General features: G+C 31.6%; 1 protein-coding gene across 2 annotated transcripts in view; it reads left to right on the top strand.

The window, feature by feature from the left end:
• The window catches only part of slc17a7b (solute carrier family 17 member 7b), a 42,173-nt gene extending 25,549 nt beyond the window's left edge, over positions 1–16,624 (top strand). Inside the window, exons 5-14 of one of the 2 annotated variants that reach the window (XR_012399556.1) lie at positions 2,018–2,105; positions 3,219–3,305; positions 3,416–3,558; positions 6,085–6,234; positions 6,490–6,622; positions 6,716–6,826; positions 8,218–8,345; positions 11,052–11,121; positions 13,525–14,794; positions 16,371–16,624. Coding sequence is in view for 1 of the 2 variants with exons in the window: in XM_009297642.5 (XP_009295917.2) it covers positions 2,018–2,105; positions 3,219–3,305; positions 3,416–3,558; positions 6,085–6,234; positions 6,490–6,622; positions 6,716–6,826; positions 8,218–8,345; positions 11,052–11,121; positions 13,525–13,823 (1,209 nt within the window). In the remaining variant the exon portion in view is untranslated. Of the gene's footprint in view, positions 1–2,017; positions 2,106–3,218; positions 3,306–3,415; positions 3,559–6,084; positions 6,235–6,489; positions 6,623–6,715; positions 6,827–8,217; positions 8,346–11,051; positions 11,122–13,524 lie in introns of both variants that reach the window. The other variant, XM_009297642.5, reaches the window with a different exon arrangement.
• The last annotated feature ends 366 nt before the right edge of the window (positions 16,625–16,990 follow it).

Below are 16,990 nucleotides of genomic sequence, written 5' to 3'. Positions count from 1 at the left end.
ACTGGTGTGAGACTAAGTATGTCTCTTTTTATACTTCTTGATGCTAAAATAGGATGCAAATCCCTCCCATTTTGAGGCCCACTGCAACGTGACGTAAGAGTGCGGTTTCCCTGGCCACCGAATTGATTGACAGCTGTGTATTAACATGTCTCTGTTGTAATCTGTATACTCATATCAACAAGACAGAACATGCGCAAAGCATCTGGTATTAAAAGATTTGTTCAGCTAACTGCGATCATCAATCATTATCTTGATAAGGGGATGAAATAGGTGCCCTTTAAGTAACATTCTTCAGAAAGTTACATTGTTTGAAAGTAACATTCTTATAAATGTAAAATACTTTTGATTATATAATTTTTTGAAAGTAACAATCATATCGTATAAATATATTGTTAGCTCTGAATGTAGCATCCGTATAAATTTTACGTTACATCTGAATGTAGCATTCTTACAAATTTAACATTACATCTGGAAGTAGCATTCGTATAAATTTAACGTTACATCTGAAAGTAGCATTCTTACAAATTTTACGTTACATCTGAAAGTAGCATTCTTACAAATTTAACGTTACTGCTGAATGTAGCATTCAAATAAATTTAACGTTGCTTCTGAATGTAGCATTCTTACAAATTTAAGGTTACTTCTGAAAGTAGCATTCTTACAAATTTAACATTATTTCTGAAAGTAGCGTTCGTATAAATTTAACGTTACTTCTGAATGTAGCATTTGTATAAATTTAACGTTACTTTTGAATGTAGCATTCGTATAAATTTAACGTTACTTCTGAATGTAGCATTCTTACAAATTTAACGTTACATCTGGAAGTAGCATTCGTATAAATTTAACGTTACATCTGAAAGTAGCATTCTTACAAATTTAAGGTTACTTCTGAAAATAGCATTCTTAAAAATGTAACATTATTTCTGAAAGTAGCATTCGTATAAATTTAACGTTACATCTGAAAGAAGCAATAATATCAATTTAATGTTACTTCTGAAAGAAGTGTTCATATAAATTTAACGTTACTTCTGAAAGTAGCATTCGTATAAATTTTACGTTACATCTGAATGTAGCATTCTTACAAATTTAACGTTACTTCTGAAAGTAGCATTCTTATGCTGCGTTCACACCAAATGCGGAACGCGCGTCAAGCTTGAGTGATTTACATGTTAAGTCAATGCAAACGCGCGAATAGACATCCTGCGGCGTGATACGCGCGAATGGCGCGGCGCGAACAGAACAGAAGCCCTGCCCATCATGCGAATCCGCGTCTGTTCTGAAGTGAATTTGACGCGCGAATGAAGCAAATAAACTCAAATGTTCATGTGGCAATTTACATGCGAATATCGCGATTTATCCACGTTTTCCGCCTCTGGTGTGAACACAGAATTACAAATTTAACGTTACTTCTGAAAGTAGCATTCATATAAATTTAAAGTTACATCTGAAAGTACCAATAGTATCAATTTAATGCTACTTCTGAAAGTAGCATTAGTTTCAATTTAACGTTACTTCTGACTGTTACATTCGTATAAATTTCACTTTAGTTTTGAAATAACTTTCATATAAATTTAAAGTTATTTCTGAAAGTAGCATTAGTATCAATTTAATGTTACTTCTAAAAGTAGCATTCTTACAAATTTAAGGTTATTTCTGAAAGTAGCATTCGTATGAATTTAACGTTACGTCGAAATGTAGCATTCATATACATTTATTATTACTTTTGAATGTAGCATTGGTATAAATTTAACGTTATTTTTGATAGTAGCATTCATATGAATTTAACATTACCTCTAAATGTAGCATTCGTATAAATTCACTTTACTTCTGTGTTAAAAATGTTTTCTTACTTTTAAACAGAAATTAGGAATAATATACAGGAGGGCTAATAACTTTGACTTCAACTGTAAACATTCACTGTCGTTTTAGTCAAAAAAGCAAGAGATCTAGATTTTCTGTGCGCACAGTAATGCTCTAGATATAGTTTATGACATCATCTGCTGTCTCTCCTGCTCAGGGTGTTTCTTACCCAGCATGTCATGGGATCTGGGCGAAATGGGCTCCGCCTCTAGAGAGAAGCCGATTGGCCACAACAGCATTCTGTGGTGAGGTCATTCATTCTGGATAACAGTTTAATATCTGTGGTCAACTGTCTCTGAGGTTTAATCATTTTAATAATTGATGTTTTGGTTTTCCTTTCTTTGAATAATAATTATTCATTCATTCATTCATTTTTTTATTCATTCTGCTATTTATTTATTTATTTATTTATTAGTTTGTTGTTGTTTATGTTACCTGAGTATCCTTACATAATTTTAAAACAATTATCATATGAATGTTATGTTGTTATTTTTAGTATTATAAATATGATACAATAAGAATAACTATATTAATAAAAAAATTAGTAAATTATCCTGTTTTAACATTTATACAAAAATAATGAAAATAATAAATATAATCATTATTATTCATAGTAATAATAATACTATCGATAATAACAACAACAACAACAACAACAACAATATTAATAATAATAATAATAATAATAATAATAATAATAATAATGGTGATTATAATAAATAATAATAATATGTAAAAATCTGTATATTATTTAGTTTATTTATACAAATTTTATAAAAAACATTTCATCTTCTAATTATTATTATTATTATTATTATTTGTGGTATTATTATTATTATTATTATTATTATTATTATTATTATTATTATTATTATTATTATTATTATTATTAACTAAATAACCAAAACTGTCTAATCATAAATTATTATTATTATTTTTTTTTTATTATTATCATTATTATTATTATTGGTATTATTATTATTATCATTATTATTGGTATTGTTATTATTATTATTATTATTAGTATTATTATTATTATTATTATTATTATTGGTATTATTATTATTATTATTATTATTATTATTATTATTATTATTATTATTATTATTATTAACCAAATAACCAAAACTGTTTGATCATAAATTATTATTATTAATATTATTATTATTATTATTATTATTATTATTATCATTATTATTATTATTATTATAGGGTAGTGGAAGTATTATTGTAGATATTTGTTGTTGTGGTTCATGCTTTAGTTATATTAATATATTTTTTCTTTATAATTTTTGTTAATAGGCCTTCATTTCCATTCAGCTTTGACTGTAATTGTCATGTCTGATGGTGTTTGTCAGGTTCGTATGCGGGCGCAGTGATAGCGATGCCGTTGGCTGGTGTTCTGGTCCAATACTCCGGCTGGTCCTCGGTCTTCTATGTGTACGGTGAGTGACACCAGCACACATATTCTGTATTATTAATGATTATTATATTAATAATAATCACACAGCAGGTCATGGTGTTGATGTCTCTGTGTCTGTGTCTGCGTGTTCAGGTAGTTTTGGTGTGTGTTGGTATCTGTTCTGGATTCTGGTGTCGTATGAGAGTCCAGCAGCTCATCCCACCATCACACCAGAGGAACGCAAATACATCGAGGACGCCATCGGGGAATCAGCTGGACTGGTCAACCCACTCACGGTACACACAAACACACGACTGCACCAGTCAAGACACAAACAGACACATACACACACATGCAGATAAGCACACATACATATGTGCACGAATGTACGCATACACACACGCATGAACACAAACGCATGCACAAAAGCACATAAACATATGCACACGCACACACATACACATGCATGCACACATAAACAGACATAGACACACAGAGATGCACACACACTCATGCACAGACACATATGCACACGAGCACACACATGCAAAGGCACACACATATACATACACATGCACAGATACACACATATATACATACGAGTAAGGGTGCGATACGTTAATCACACGAATAATAGTGCGATATGGCTGTATATCAACACTGGTGGGTGGGGGTGCTTTGGCATGAGGCCGCAGCCTCTCACCAGTGCTGATATACAGCCATATTGCACTGCTACGAGTGTGATATTGCGTTTATACAACAGTTCGATGGCAAAATAAATAAGAAAAACAAACACGGAGAGTCTAAAAACCCTTTTTATTAGGAACTACTTTCTTCCGCCATTCATTCACATCTGCAGCTGACATCAAAACAGCAGAAGCCGTTACTAATTCACCAACATCACTGTAGAGCTAGTGTTGGAATGACTCTATAGCGTAATGTCTAAAGTGATGACAAAGCAGCTGACTTTGCTCACATTTTAAGATTATAAGGCTGAACGTGACATGAAATGCCATTCGTCTACAGAGAAATCTACAGTGTTACAGTCTACTGTATTTCTCTTTTGCAATCGGGATAACACAATAATTAACCCTGAAAAAAGCAGCGCAATCAATATCTGACTGCTGTTGTGTTTGCGATAAGGAAAAACGCTAATAACATGCAAACTTTAAAAAAAATTGGTATAAATACAGCACTACAACATACAAAAGAGAGAGATCGACTTAGAATATCACTTACTAGCATACCTGCTAACATGTCTCTGAAAACCCGGGAGACTGGGGGGAGGGGGTGTTTGGGGGTGAGGTCTCTAAAGGATGCAGCGGGTTTTGGGCGGCCACTGCGATTGGGTACTGTACCAAAGTTGGTGACCCGGGGGTGTTTACAGACTGTACCAAAGGTGAAATTCTGGGAGTTGTCCGGAAGTCAATGCAAACCCGCGAATGGCGCGGTGTGAGTTGAGCATTTTGCGTGTTTGACGCACGAATCTCTCGAGTTAACCAATCAGGAGCTTGCTCTTGTGGGGGCGTGATTGTGACGTATCGCCTGTTGTCGGTGTCCGGGGAGATATCCTCCAGCCAACACCGACAACAGTTAATCAAACTGGGCTTGGCTCAGTCAGAAGCACCACTGAAAGCCCCGTCATCCATGTTCAGTTTCTGGAGGAGTTTATGAGCTCACAGAACTGGATGCACCTCTGAAAGGATGTAGTGGACTCAAACACGACCCTAAACGTATCCACGCTGTTTTTCAGTCTTCATGAAGCACATAAACACTGCTATTTTCTTAATAAAATCCATGTTAGCCATTTAGCAATGAAGCTAGAGTCACCCGGCAGACAGAAGCCCTGCCCATAACGCGAACCCGCATCTGTTCTCAAGTGAATTTGACCAGCGAATGAAGCGGGGATTGACGCGCAAATGAAGCGAGAAAACTCAAATATTCACGCGGCTATTTACTCGCGAATAGCACAATTTATCCGCGCGTTCCGCGTCTGGTGTGAACGCAGCATAAGGGCTTATTATGCAGTTCTGCAGCCATCTTGTGGATAGAAAACATCCACTGTCTTTGGTTTACTCTATGGCAGGCTAATAGCCGTCAACGAGGTCTCAGAAAATATAAATATTTTAAAATAGGCTCTATTCTTACAAATAAATTGCTTAGTTGCAATCTAAACATCTACATTCTTGACTAAAAAAAAGCCTTAAAAGTACATTATGTTGTCTAACAACAGTAATATTTGTCAAACTGTAGCGTCTCTGCTTGTTGCTGACTGTATGTGGGTGTAGTAATAAACAAAGGTGAATGGTAAAGAGGCCTTTGTGTGATGTTACTGGCAAAATATTCACGGCTATCAGCCAATCAGATTCAAGAACCAGACAGAACTGTTGTATGTATATGTATATGTATTTGTATATGTATATGTGTGTGTGTGTATATATATATATATATATATATATATATATATATATATATATATATATATATATATATATATATATATATATATATATATATAWAWATATATATATATAYACACACACACACACACACACACACACACACATATTCATATATATATATATATATATATATATATATATATGTGTGTGTGTGTGTGTGTGTGTGTGTGTGTGTGTGTGTGTATGTGTATATATATATATATATATATATATATATATATATATATATATATATATATATATATATATAGATATATATATATATATATATATATATATATATATATATATATATGCACACACACACTCATATAGACACACACGTACACAGTGATTCTGGACTGATTTTCTCCACTTCAGAAATTTAACACCCCCTGGCGTCAGTTCTTCACATCGATGCCCGTCTACGCCATCATCGTGGCCAACTTCTGCAGGAGCTGGACCTTCTACCTGCTGCTCATCAGCCAGCCGGCGTACTTTGAGGAGGTCTTCAAGTTCGAGATCAGCAAGGTCCGGGAAAAATATGTGTACAGATTAACAATAAACAGTTGACGTCAGAATTATTCACCTGCAAATTTACTTTTCTAAATGATGTTTAACAGGGCAAGGAATTTTCACAGTATTTCCTATAATATTTTTTCTTAAATATTAACCTAGTGAAGCCTTTAAATGTCACTTTAAGCTAAAAACTAGTGTGTTGAGAAATAAAATGTGTAAAAGACTAAATATTTGGCATTAAGGCTAATACTTTTGCCGTTTATGCAGGTTGGCATTCTCTCTGCTCTCCCTCATCTGGTGATGACCATTGTTGTGCCCATCGGCGGTCAGTTGGCAGATTATCTGCGAACTCATAACCTCATGACCACCACCAACGTCAGGAAACTCATGAACTGCGGAGGTGACTCACTCTGAGCATAATTAATCAGTCATGTGACCGATCTACAACTGCTGATTGGTTGAGGGAGCATCTTATATTTCTCTGTGTGTTCAGGTTTTGGTTTGGAGGCCACGTTTCTGCTGGTTGTGGGTTTTTCTCACACGAAAGGAGTCGCCATTTCATTTCTGGTTCTTGCTGTTGGGTTTAGTGGTTTCGCCATCTCAGGTAAGAATAACGATGTTTAGTTAAAGCTTATGTTTTTAGTAGAAATACTTTTATTCTGCAGGATAGCGCTAAAGACAGTCAATTATTTATTTGTAAATGTGAATTATTATTAATTTATGTACTGTTGCATTGTATTACGGTTTTAATTTAATTTTAATGAATTTTTAAAGTTTTTTTTGTTTTCATTTGAGTTTTCATTTGTTTGTTGTTATTTGTTATTATTCTGAGCACTGAACATAATAATGATAAACATAATAACAATTATAGAAATAGTTGTAATTGTTGTAGATTTTTTTTAATGTCGAATATTCTGCTTTAATAATAATACAAATAATTTTGTTAGTCAATTTTGGTTATTCCGTAGTATTATTATTATTATTATTATTATTATTATTATTATTATTATTATTATTATTATTATTATTATATAACAATTGGTTATTCAGTTTTAATAATAATATTATATTTTTTATTATTCAATTTTGTTTATTAATTTTTTATATTAATAATACTTTCTGTTATTATTGTAAGTTATCATTATTATTATACATTTTTCAGATTTAATTATAATAATTATAGGTCCGGTTTCCCCCACAAGTCCAAAGACATGCACTGTAGGTGAATTGGGTAAGCTAAATTGTCCGTAGTGTATGAGTGTGAATAAGTGTGTATGGGTGTTTCCCGGTGATAAGTTGCAGCTGGAATGGCATCCAATTCATAGAACACATGCTGGATAAGTTGGCGGTTCATTCCGCTGTAACAACCGCTGATTATTTAAGGTACTAAGTCGAAAAGAAAATGAATGAATAAATGTTAATAATTATAATGATCATTTTTAGTCCGTTTTGGTTATTCAGTTTTAAAAGTAAAAATAATATTTTTTATTAGTCAACTTTGGTTATTCCTTTTTTATATTAATAATACAGTCTATTATTATTATTATAAGTTATCATTATTATATGATTTTCAGATTTAATAATAATTTTTATGATAATTATAATAATTTTTTTGTCAGTTTTGGTTTTTCAGTTTTAATAATCATAATATTTTTCATTAGTCAATTTTGATTATTATTATTTTTTAGAATAATAAGTTCTATTAATATAAGTTTTTCTGATTTAATAATAGTTATAATAATATTTTTTTATTAGGAAGTTTTGTTTTTTGAGTTTTAATATTATTATTATTATTATTATTATTATTATTATTATTATTATTATTATTATTATTATTACCATTAATAAAACAGAATAACTAAAATAAACTAATCAAAATTATTGTTGTTGTTGTTGTTAATAATAACAAAAATAGTCATTATTTTGTGTGTTTTGATCAAATAAAATGAGCTGAGAGTCTTGAAAGAAAAGAGAATGTTATCTTGTCACCCTCAGGCTTCAATGTGAATCATCTGGACATTGCACCGCGCTACGCCAGTATACTGATGGGCATCTCTAACGGCGTCGGGACGCTCTCCGGCATGGTGTGTCCTTTGATTGTTGGTGCCATGACCAAAAACAAGGTACAGACTTCCAATCATAGAGCAGTCAGCTGACACATTTCCATTACTCTTCAAAATACTGATGCAGAAACAACTGAACTGAGTTTGAAGCGTTTAAAAACCTGATGGCCAAAACCCTGAAAATGCAACAAAAACTCAAAACTCACAACATGCATTAGAACTGCTTTTTCATTCCTGCTGTAAACTTTAAATTGAAAGTATAATTTATGAATGCACTTACCTTATTATGTAATATCATTAATTATTAAGTGTTTGCTTCATAGTGGAATTAACTAATATTAATTTGTATTCTTTAATTTTAAAAAAGTCTCATTAAAAGCTCTACAATCCCATAAACTGATTTGAGATCAAGAAAAACTATGAAACCTGTTCAGAGAAACCTGCTCAACCCGAGCAAACCTGCATACTGTGGATTTTAAGGAGAATCATTCCATTTTCAAAGGGGTAAAAACAATTAGGATGAAATAATCCTTATTACTCTGCACCTCAGAGATCGTGTGATCTTGCCAATTTAATACCTGCTCCGAACCACTGAGATCAAAGCTTCATTAATCAGTGCTTCGAAAGCAGCCATCACTATTGAAAACTACGCAAATTCAAATACGAATTTCATCAATTTGTCCATATCACGGTCAAATTATTATGTTTGTATGAGGTGGTTATCTGGAAATAGTAATATTTTTATATTTATTTTTGTATTTTTTTAACAACAACAACAACAACAACAACGACAAAAGGAACAAACAAACCCAAAAAATACATACACAAATAATAATAATAATAATAATTTAAGAAATTACACCCAAGTAGGGCATTACTATTAAATGTAAAAATATCACACAATTTATTTTCCCACTACACGTTCCTACTACAAGTTTGTATCATTCAACAGCAAGAGAGAAAAAGAACAAGAAAAAAGACAGCTACAGACAGGGTTAAATATGCAAGACGGGATATATAAAGCTATTTTTAAAAAAATACAACAGAAAAGGTTGCCAAGCTGTATAGAAATCCTGTTTGCCATTAATTGTATATCTAATTTTCTCTTTTTGAATGAACTGCAACAGGTCATACATCCAATGAAAGTAGTTTGGCGAAGAAGGTTTTTTCCAGTTCAGTAGGATAATTCTTTTAGCAATTATTAAGCAAAAGGCTAATACATTTGACTATAAAGACGATAGCGACACATTTAGGAGTAATATTTGTAATATTAATAATAATAACAGTAATAGTAATAATCATAATATTCATTAATATATCTATTTAAAGAAAAACGTTAGATGATAGACCTACCGTAGCTTTGTTTACCAAACCAGTTCTTCTTGCATTTGCATGGTAAACTTTAAGAACACAACTTATTAATGTAATAGTTAATTCAATATTTTCAGCTCCTATACTCAAAATCATTCTGTATAGATCTGCAGATTTTTATTATTACCATTATTATTATTATTATTATTATTATTATTATTATTATTATTATTATTATTATTATTACTATTATTGTTATTACTATTATTGTTATTATTATATATAAAGTTGAATTAAGAATTATTAGCCCCCTGTGATTTTTTATTTATTTAATTTTATTAGTTTTTAAATATTTCCCAAATGATGTTTGACAGATACAAGAACTTTTCACTGTATGTCTGATAACATTTTTCCTTCTGGAGAAAGTCTTATTTGTTTTATTTAAGCTAGAATAAAAGCAGTTTTTAATTTTTTAAACATCATTTTTAGGTCAATATTATTAGCCCCTTTAAGCAACATTTGTTTTCGATAGTCTACAGAACAAATTATCGTTATACAATTATACTTAATTACTCTAACCTGTCTAATTAACCTAATTAGGCCTTTAAAAGTCACTTTAAGCTGTATAGAAGTGTCTTGAAAATATATATAGTCAAATATTATTTAACGTCATCTTGACAAAGAGAAAATAATCAGTTATTAGAAATGAGTTATTGAAACTATTATGTTTATAAATGTGTTGAAAAATCTGCTCTCCGCTAAACAGAAAACGGGAAAAAAATAAACGGGGGGTCTAATAATTCTGACTTCAACTATATATTTTAATGAATTTTCTATTATTATATAAAATTCTGTGCAGAAATAGCAAAACCTCAGTAGATTTTGTCTGGCTCTAGTCATGATGCAGCAGGTGCTAGAAGACTCTCTTTGCAATGCACAGCTCAAAGAAAGAAACAACACAATAAATAAAACCCAGAAAACCAGATACTGATACTGGAGCCAGATACTGGAGGCTCACCTTGCCAATTATGTTCTGATCCACAAACAACATTGACTACGATAGAAGTAAACCTACCTTTTGGACTGACTTTGTTTTATTCACATAACACTCAGGTATTGTTATTTTATCTATGAACATTAAAATATCTGCAGAGGTTTGTAATGGAAATGGGCCTAAAGTGTTGTGTGTGCTGACTTTTTCTTTCCAGCGAATTCAGGCTTCTCTTCCTGCAGAGATCATGTGTCATTCACTGCTGTCATTATATTACTGCTGCTTATGCCATGTTTATCTCTCTCTCTCTCTCTCTCTCTCTCTCTCTCTCTCTCTCTCTCCCTCTCTCTCTCTCCTGTTTCTTAGCATCACATTTCCTTCACGCATACATTCTCTTTTTGAACAGGTCACACATGCTCTTGGCACAGACCTCATTCATTCTCATGCTGTGTTTCTCTCTGTAGACGCGCGAGGAATGGCAGTATGTGTTTCTCATTGCTTCACTTGTTCATTATGGTGGAGTTATCTTCTACGGTGAATATTTCTGTCCATTCCTTCCATCCATCATTTGCTATTGATCAGTCTGGGTCAATTTGTTGTTGGGATTCTCATATCTGTGCCATATTGAGTAAAATAGGGTGAAGCAGTTGAACATATCAAATTTTCATCCTCAAAATGAGTACAAATCTGAAACCTAAATTTCCCTAAAGAAAATATATTAGTATGTTTTGCAAAAAAATATTAAATATTTGATTATAGTAATTAGTAAATGCTGTCAATAATATAGTAATAAAATCATTTTGTTGCATAAGCAATATATACACAGACTGATATATAATAATATCAATTATAATGATAATAATAATAAGAAGAATATTTAAATATTTGATTATAGTAATTAGTAATTTCTGTCAATAATATATTGATAAAAATCATCTTGTTGCATAAGCAATATGTACACGGACTAATTTATGTTATTATTATTATTGTAATATATTATAATATAATATTATTATAATATTTTTGATTAGTCAATTTTGGTTATTCAGTTTAATATTATTATTATTATTATTATTATTATTATTATTATTATTATTATTATTATTATTATATTTTCAGTTTTTACAATAATAATTATAATAATAATAAATGTAATAATTTATGATTACCCAGTTTTGGTTATTTAGTTAATAATAATAATTAAATATTTGATTATAGTAATTATTAATTGCTGTCATTAATATAGTGATAAAAATAATCTTGTTGCATAAGCAATATATACACACACTAATTAATAATAATAATAATAATTAATATTATTATTATATTTTTATGTCAATTTGGGTTATTCCGTTTTATTAATATTATAAATAATAATAATAATAATAATTTATGTTTAGCCAGTTTTGGTTATTTAGTTAACAATAATAATTATAATAATAATAATACTATTTAAATATTTGATTATAGTAATTAGTAATTGCTGTCATTAATATAATAAATAAAATCATCTTGTTGCATAAGCAATATATACACACACTAATTAATAATAATAATAACAATAACAATAATAATAATAATAATAATAATAATAATAATAATAATTATTATTATTATTATTATTATTATTATTATTTTAAATTTTATGTCAATTTTGGTTATTGCGTTTTATTGATATTATAAATAATATAATAATAATAATAATAATAATAATAATAATAATAATAATAATAATAATAATAATAATTTATGTTTAGCCAGTTTTGGTTATTTAGTTAATAATAATCATTAAATATTTTAATTGTAGTAATTAGTAATTGCTGGTATTAATATAGTGATAAAAATCATTGTGTTGCATAAGCAATATATACACACACTAATTAATAATAATAATATTAAAAGTAATAATAATAATAATAATTATAATAATATTTTAATGTCAATTTTGGTTATTCCATTTTATTAATATAATAATAATAATAATAATAATAATAATAAATATAATAATTTATGATTAGCCAGTTTTGGTTATTTAGTTAATAATAATAATTAAATACTTGATTATAGTAATAAGTAATTGCTTTCATTAATATAGTGATAAAAATCATCTTGTTGCATAAGCTATATATACACACTAATTAATAATATAATAATAATAGTAATAACAATAATAATAATAATAATAATAATAATAATAATAATATCATCTATCTATCTATCTATCTATCTATCTATCTATCTATCTATCTATCTATCTATCTATCTATCTATCTATCTATCTATCTATCTATCTATCTATCTATCTATCTATCTATCTATCTATCTATCTATCTATTTGTCTATTTAAGGTAGATACTATTAGTTCATGATAGTTATTAAAAATTCTACATTATATAGTAAAATTAATTAACAAAGAGTTGTAAATACTACATATAATACACCCCATATCAAACAATTAGGCCTCCTGTTTCACTGACAGTTTAATTGATCACCTGCATAGAATTGACTTGGATTGAAGTTGGTTTAATATAAAATAAAATAAAAAAATTGCTTGGATGTTGCTAAGCTACTTTTACCATGTAGCGTTTAGCTTAGCTCGCTACAATTGGCAGGGGGTAGCTTTTAGTGTAGGTAAGCTTTAAGTGTGGTTAGCACTACATTTTCTAGGTAGCTTGTGTCCAACATTTAAATATGAACTGGATCCAAATGTCCACCAAAATACGCCTAAAGCTATTCAACAAAGCCCATTCCATTCTTATTTTAGGATGATTTGGAAAAACATTTTTGATCCACTTCAAATGTTGAGCACTAAATAGGCTGAGAATGTATGATTTAAAAAATATTTAGGTCAAAAAATGGAAATTTAAACAAACTTTTTATTGTGTCTGATATTAAATAGCTCTATGATTGATGATGGTATGGCTGTTGTTGTCTCAGGTCTCTTTGCGTCAGGAGAGAAGCAGCCGTGGGCCGAGCCGGAGAACACGAGCGAGGAGAAATGCGGGATTTTAGGAGAAGACGAGCTGGCGGATGAAACTGAGGAGCTGTACCGCTCAGCGGGCGGTGGCTATGGTGCAACCATGCAATCAGGAGACCCCAACGGGGCGGGGACTGGAGGGGGCGGAGCCGGAGGTAGCTGGGTCTCAGACTGGGACAAAACGGAGGAATACGTTCAACCAGTGGGAACAAACAGCTTCCTGTACGGAGGAGAAGAGGGCAGAGGGATGAACGAATGACTTCCACAGCTCACAGAGTACAAGCAGAACGGGACGGGTGGGTGAAACACATCCCAAACACTAACTGACTGGAACGAGGACTTGCTTTTTAACCCAAACTAAAAGAAAATACTATAAGTAACATCAAGGCTTTCCAGTGATATCACACAGATTGAGTAGAGGTGTGTGTGAGAGTGTGTTTTGAGTGCATGTGTGGACGTTTAACACGATTTGAAGGTCATTAACGGGGTCATGAACTAGTTTAGCGTATGTAAAGGTAAATTAACACTATAATAAACTCTTTTCTGTTTTGACCCACATCAGAACTCTCTCTTTGAATGGCTGATTGAAGTCACACTCACTGTTCTGATTGGCTGGGACTTTTGCATATTAACAAGGCAAAACAGGCAGTGATGTAAAAGTGGGCGTTGATCTTGTGTGGAGGCGGAGCTTATTTACCTAATGACATCATAGTTTAGAACACACCAGAGCCTGTGGTTTTGTCCGACTGCCTTTAATAAAAGCTGATTTTAGAGGAACCACAGAGTTTATAGTTCTGAAACTTGCAGTATTGTTTTTATAGTATTAAGAGTCTTCATTTGGCAAAAGATCAAGGGTTTTTTGGTTTCTCAGTTCATGACCCCTTTAAATCAGTCCAAGTGTTTGACTTTCTGCTGAGTTTTAGTATGTAAACTGATCATCGCGGGTTCGACAGTGTTACTCTTATGAAATATTACTGCCTAATTTGTGACAATCCTGAAACTGTGTGTGAAAGGTGAATCTCACACACGAAACAGACGTTCAAGTTAAATTCTGCAGCACAACTAAGGCATAATTCCAATGACAAAAGTACAATTTAGGGAATTGATCTCATGTGCCAATACTGTGAGGTGTGTTTAGTATTGGTCCCTTTCCAGTGAGAGTCTCATGTAGACGGATGCACAGTTAATGGCTAGTGATAGGAATTATTATTCGGATGAGCTTATGGTAGCGTTGATAATATACAGTCGTGGTCAAAATTATTGGCACCCCTGGTAAACATGACATGGAGATACATCTGTATTATTAATACTTTCTGAACTCTGAAAATTAAAATTTGGGCACAATCTCATTACAAAATAAATGTTTTTCTCCAATACAAGTTGGTCAAAATTATTGGCGCCCCATTTGGCAAATTTGCCCAGATTTGTTATGATGCTTGATGACTTTGAAGGAAAATTGGTAAAAGATATAAGCATTTTCCATACAGAATCTTGCAAGATCATTCAGGTTTTCTGGTCCATATTGCAGCTCTTTTCTCATTTACTAAATGGTTCAGGTCAGGTGACTAAAATGGCCATTGCAGAACCCTTCTTTGGAACCCATTTGTTCAATTCAGTTCAATTCATTTTTATTTGTATAGCACTTTTACAATGTAAATTGTGTCAAAGCAGCTTCACATAGAACTTCTAGTAAACTGAAACAGTGTCAGTCCAGTTTTCAGAGTTGAAGTTTAGTTTAGTTCAGTTCAGTGTGGTTTAATTTTCACTGCTGAAAGTCTAAACACTGAAGAGCAAATCCATCGATGCTCAGCTACACAAGTCCCAAACTTTGTGTGGTCATCTTGTGCATTTTGTATGCTCATGTGACCATGAAACCATCACATTTGAACTTCCTGTAGTGTCTGACAGCTAAATATGCTGCAGTTAGTTTTCTGATGGAGTGAAGAGTTATTGTTTCTAATACTGCCCCACATAATTTGTGGTCACGTTGATGCTGTTTGATTTTAATGATTTAATGATTTATTTTTTCTGATCTTAAGATCCTAATCATTTTAGCAATTTTCCACCTGTAATTCTCAGAGTACATCAAGATTCTCAGAGCACATAAAGATGATACAGACACACATCTTCCTTATTGTCTTAACTCTCTTTATTAAGTCTGCATATTTATTCCTTTTTCTTCAACTTAGTCCCTTATTTATCAGGGGTCGCCACAGCGAAATGAACCACCAACTATTCCAGCATATGTTTTACGCAATGGATGCCCTTCCAGCCGCAACCCCGTACTGGGAAACACACATTCACTTTCACACACACACTACTAGTTAATCCAATTAACCTATAGCGCATGTGTTTGGACTGTGGGGGAAACCGGAGCACCCTGAGAACATGCAAACTCCACGCAGAAATGCCAACTGACCCAGCTGGGATACGAACCAGCAACCTTCTTGCTGTGAGGCAACAGTGCTAACCACTGAGCCCCTGTGCCACCCTTTAGTCTGTATATTTGAACTATGCTCTTATTTAATATTACCTAAACTCTGTGCTTTCAATCTGTGCTGAATGAATGATGAAATTTGGCCTTTGTTTTCCTCATATTAATACTTCATGTTTATATTTTAATCATAAGAACTTTTTGGGGTGCCAATAATTTTGGCCACTATGTAATGGAGAAACACAAACATAATGAGACCTCCATTTTATTAAAAAAAAAAAGGTTGCATTTTTTTGTAAAGCTTTGAATGGAAGATAAAAAGGTAAACAAAGCAGATTTAATTTCACAGCATTCTAGCTCATATTTTCCAAGGGTGCTAATAATTTTGACCATGGCTTTACTTGTTTTGATGGCTAGGTGAATCATTTTTTATGTATTTTATTCAAAACCGCATAGTTAAGTCTTGTTCATTTGTTAAATGTTTATTTGTTCAAAATGTTAAAAATCATAATGAAATTGACAGTAATCCACAAATACTGACAGTAGAGCTGTTTTCATTGAATCTGAAACATTTTTTCAACTTTTTTTCTTTTCTTTTATAATTAAAACATCATGTTCAGCCTTTATTGATTGATTTAATTTTGTTTTATAAGTCTGACAAAATGATGCCAAGCGCTGAGTGTTTGCGTGAAGGGTGTTCATTCAGCGTCAGGGTGGTTTTTATGTGATCAACATGCTTAGTTTGTTTCCATTTTCAGTGTTATAGTCACTGTTTAGCTTTAATCACACATATAAATGAGAGAGGAACCAGAAAAAAGGATTGTTCAGAAGATGAAATGACCCTGCAGGTTAGTTTTGGAATGAATGGAAAGAAATAACACATTTTAACTACAATTAAAGTCAGATGTTACAGCGGCACTTACTCTTTTTCTCTTCAGCATGGCACATTTCAGTATATTCTCAGTATATTCGCTTTTTAAAAGGGATAGTGT

Source organism: Danio rerio, chromosome 24 (assembly GCF_049306965.1).
Source record: "Danio rerio strain Tuebingen ecotype United States chromosome 24, GRCz12tu, whole genome shotgun sequence".
Taxonomy (NCBI): Eukaryota; Metazoa; Chordata; class Actinopteri; order Cypriniformes; family Danionidae; genus Danio; species Danio rerio.
This window is presented reverse-complemented; position numbering and strand designations above follow the sequence as displayed.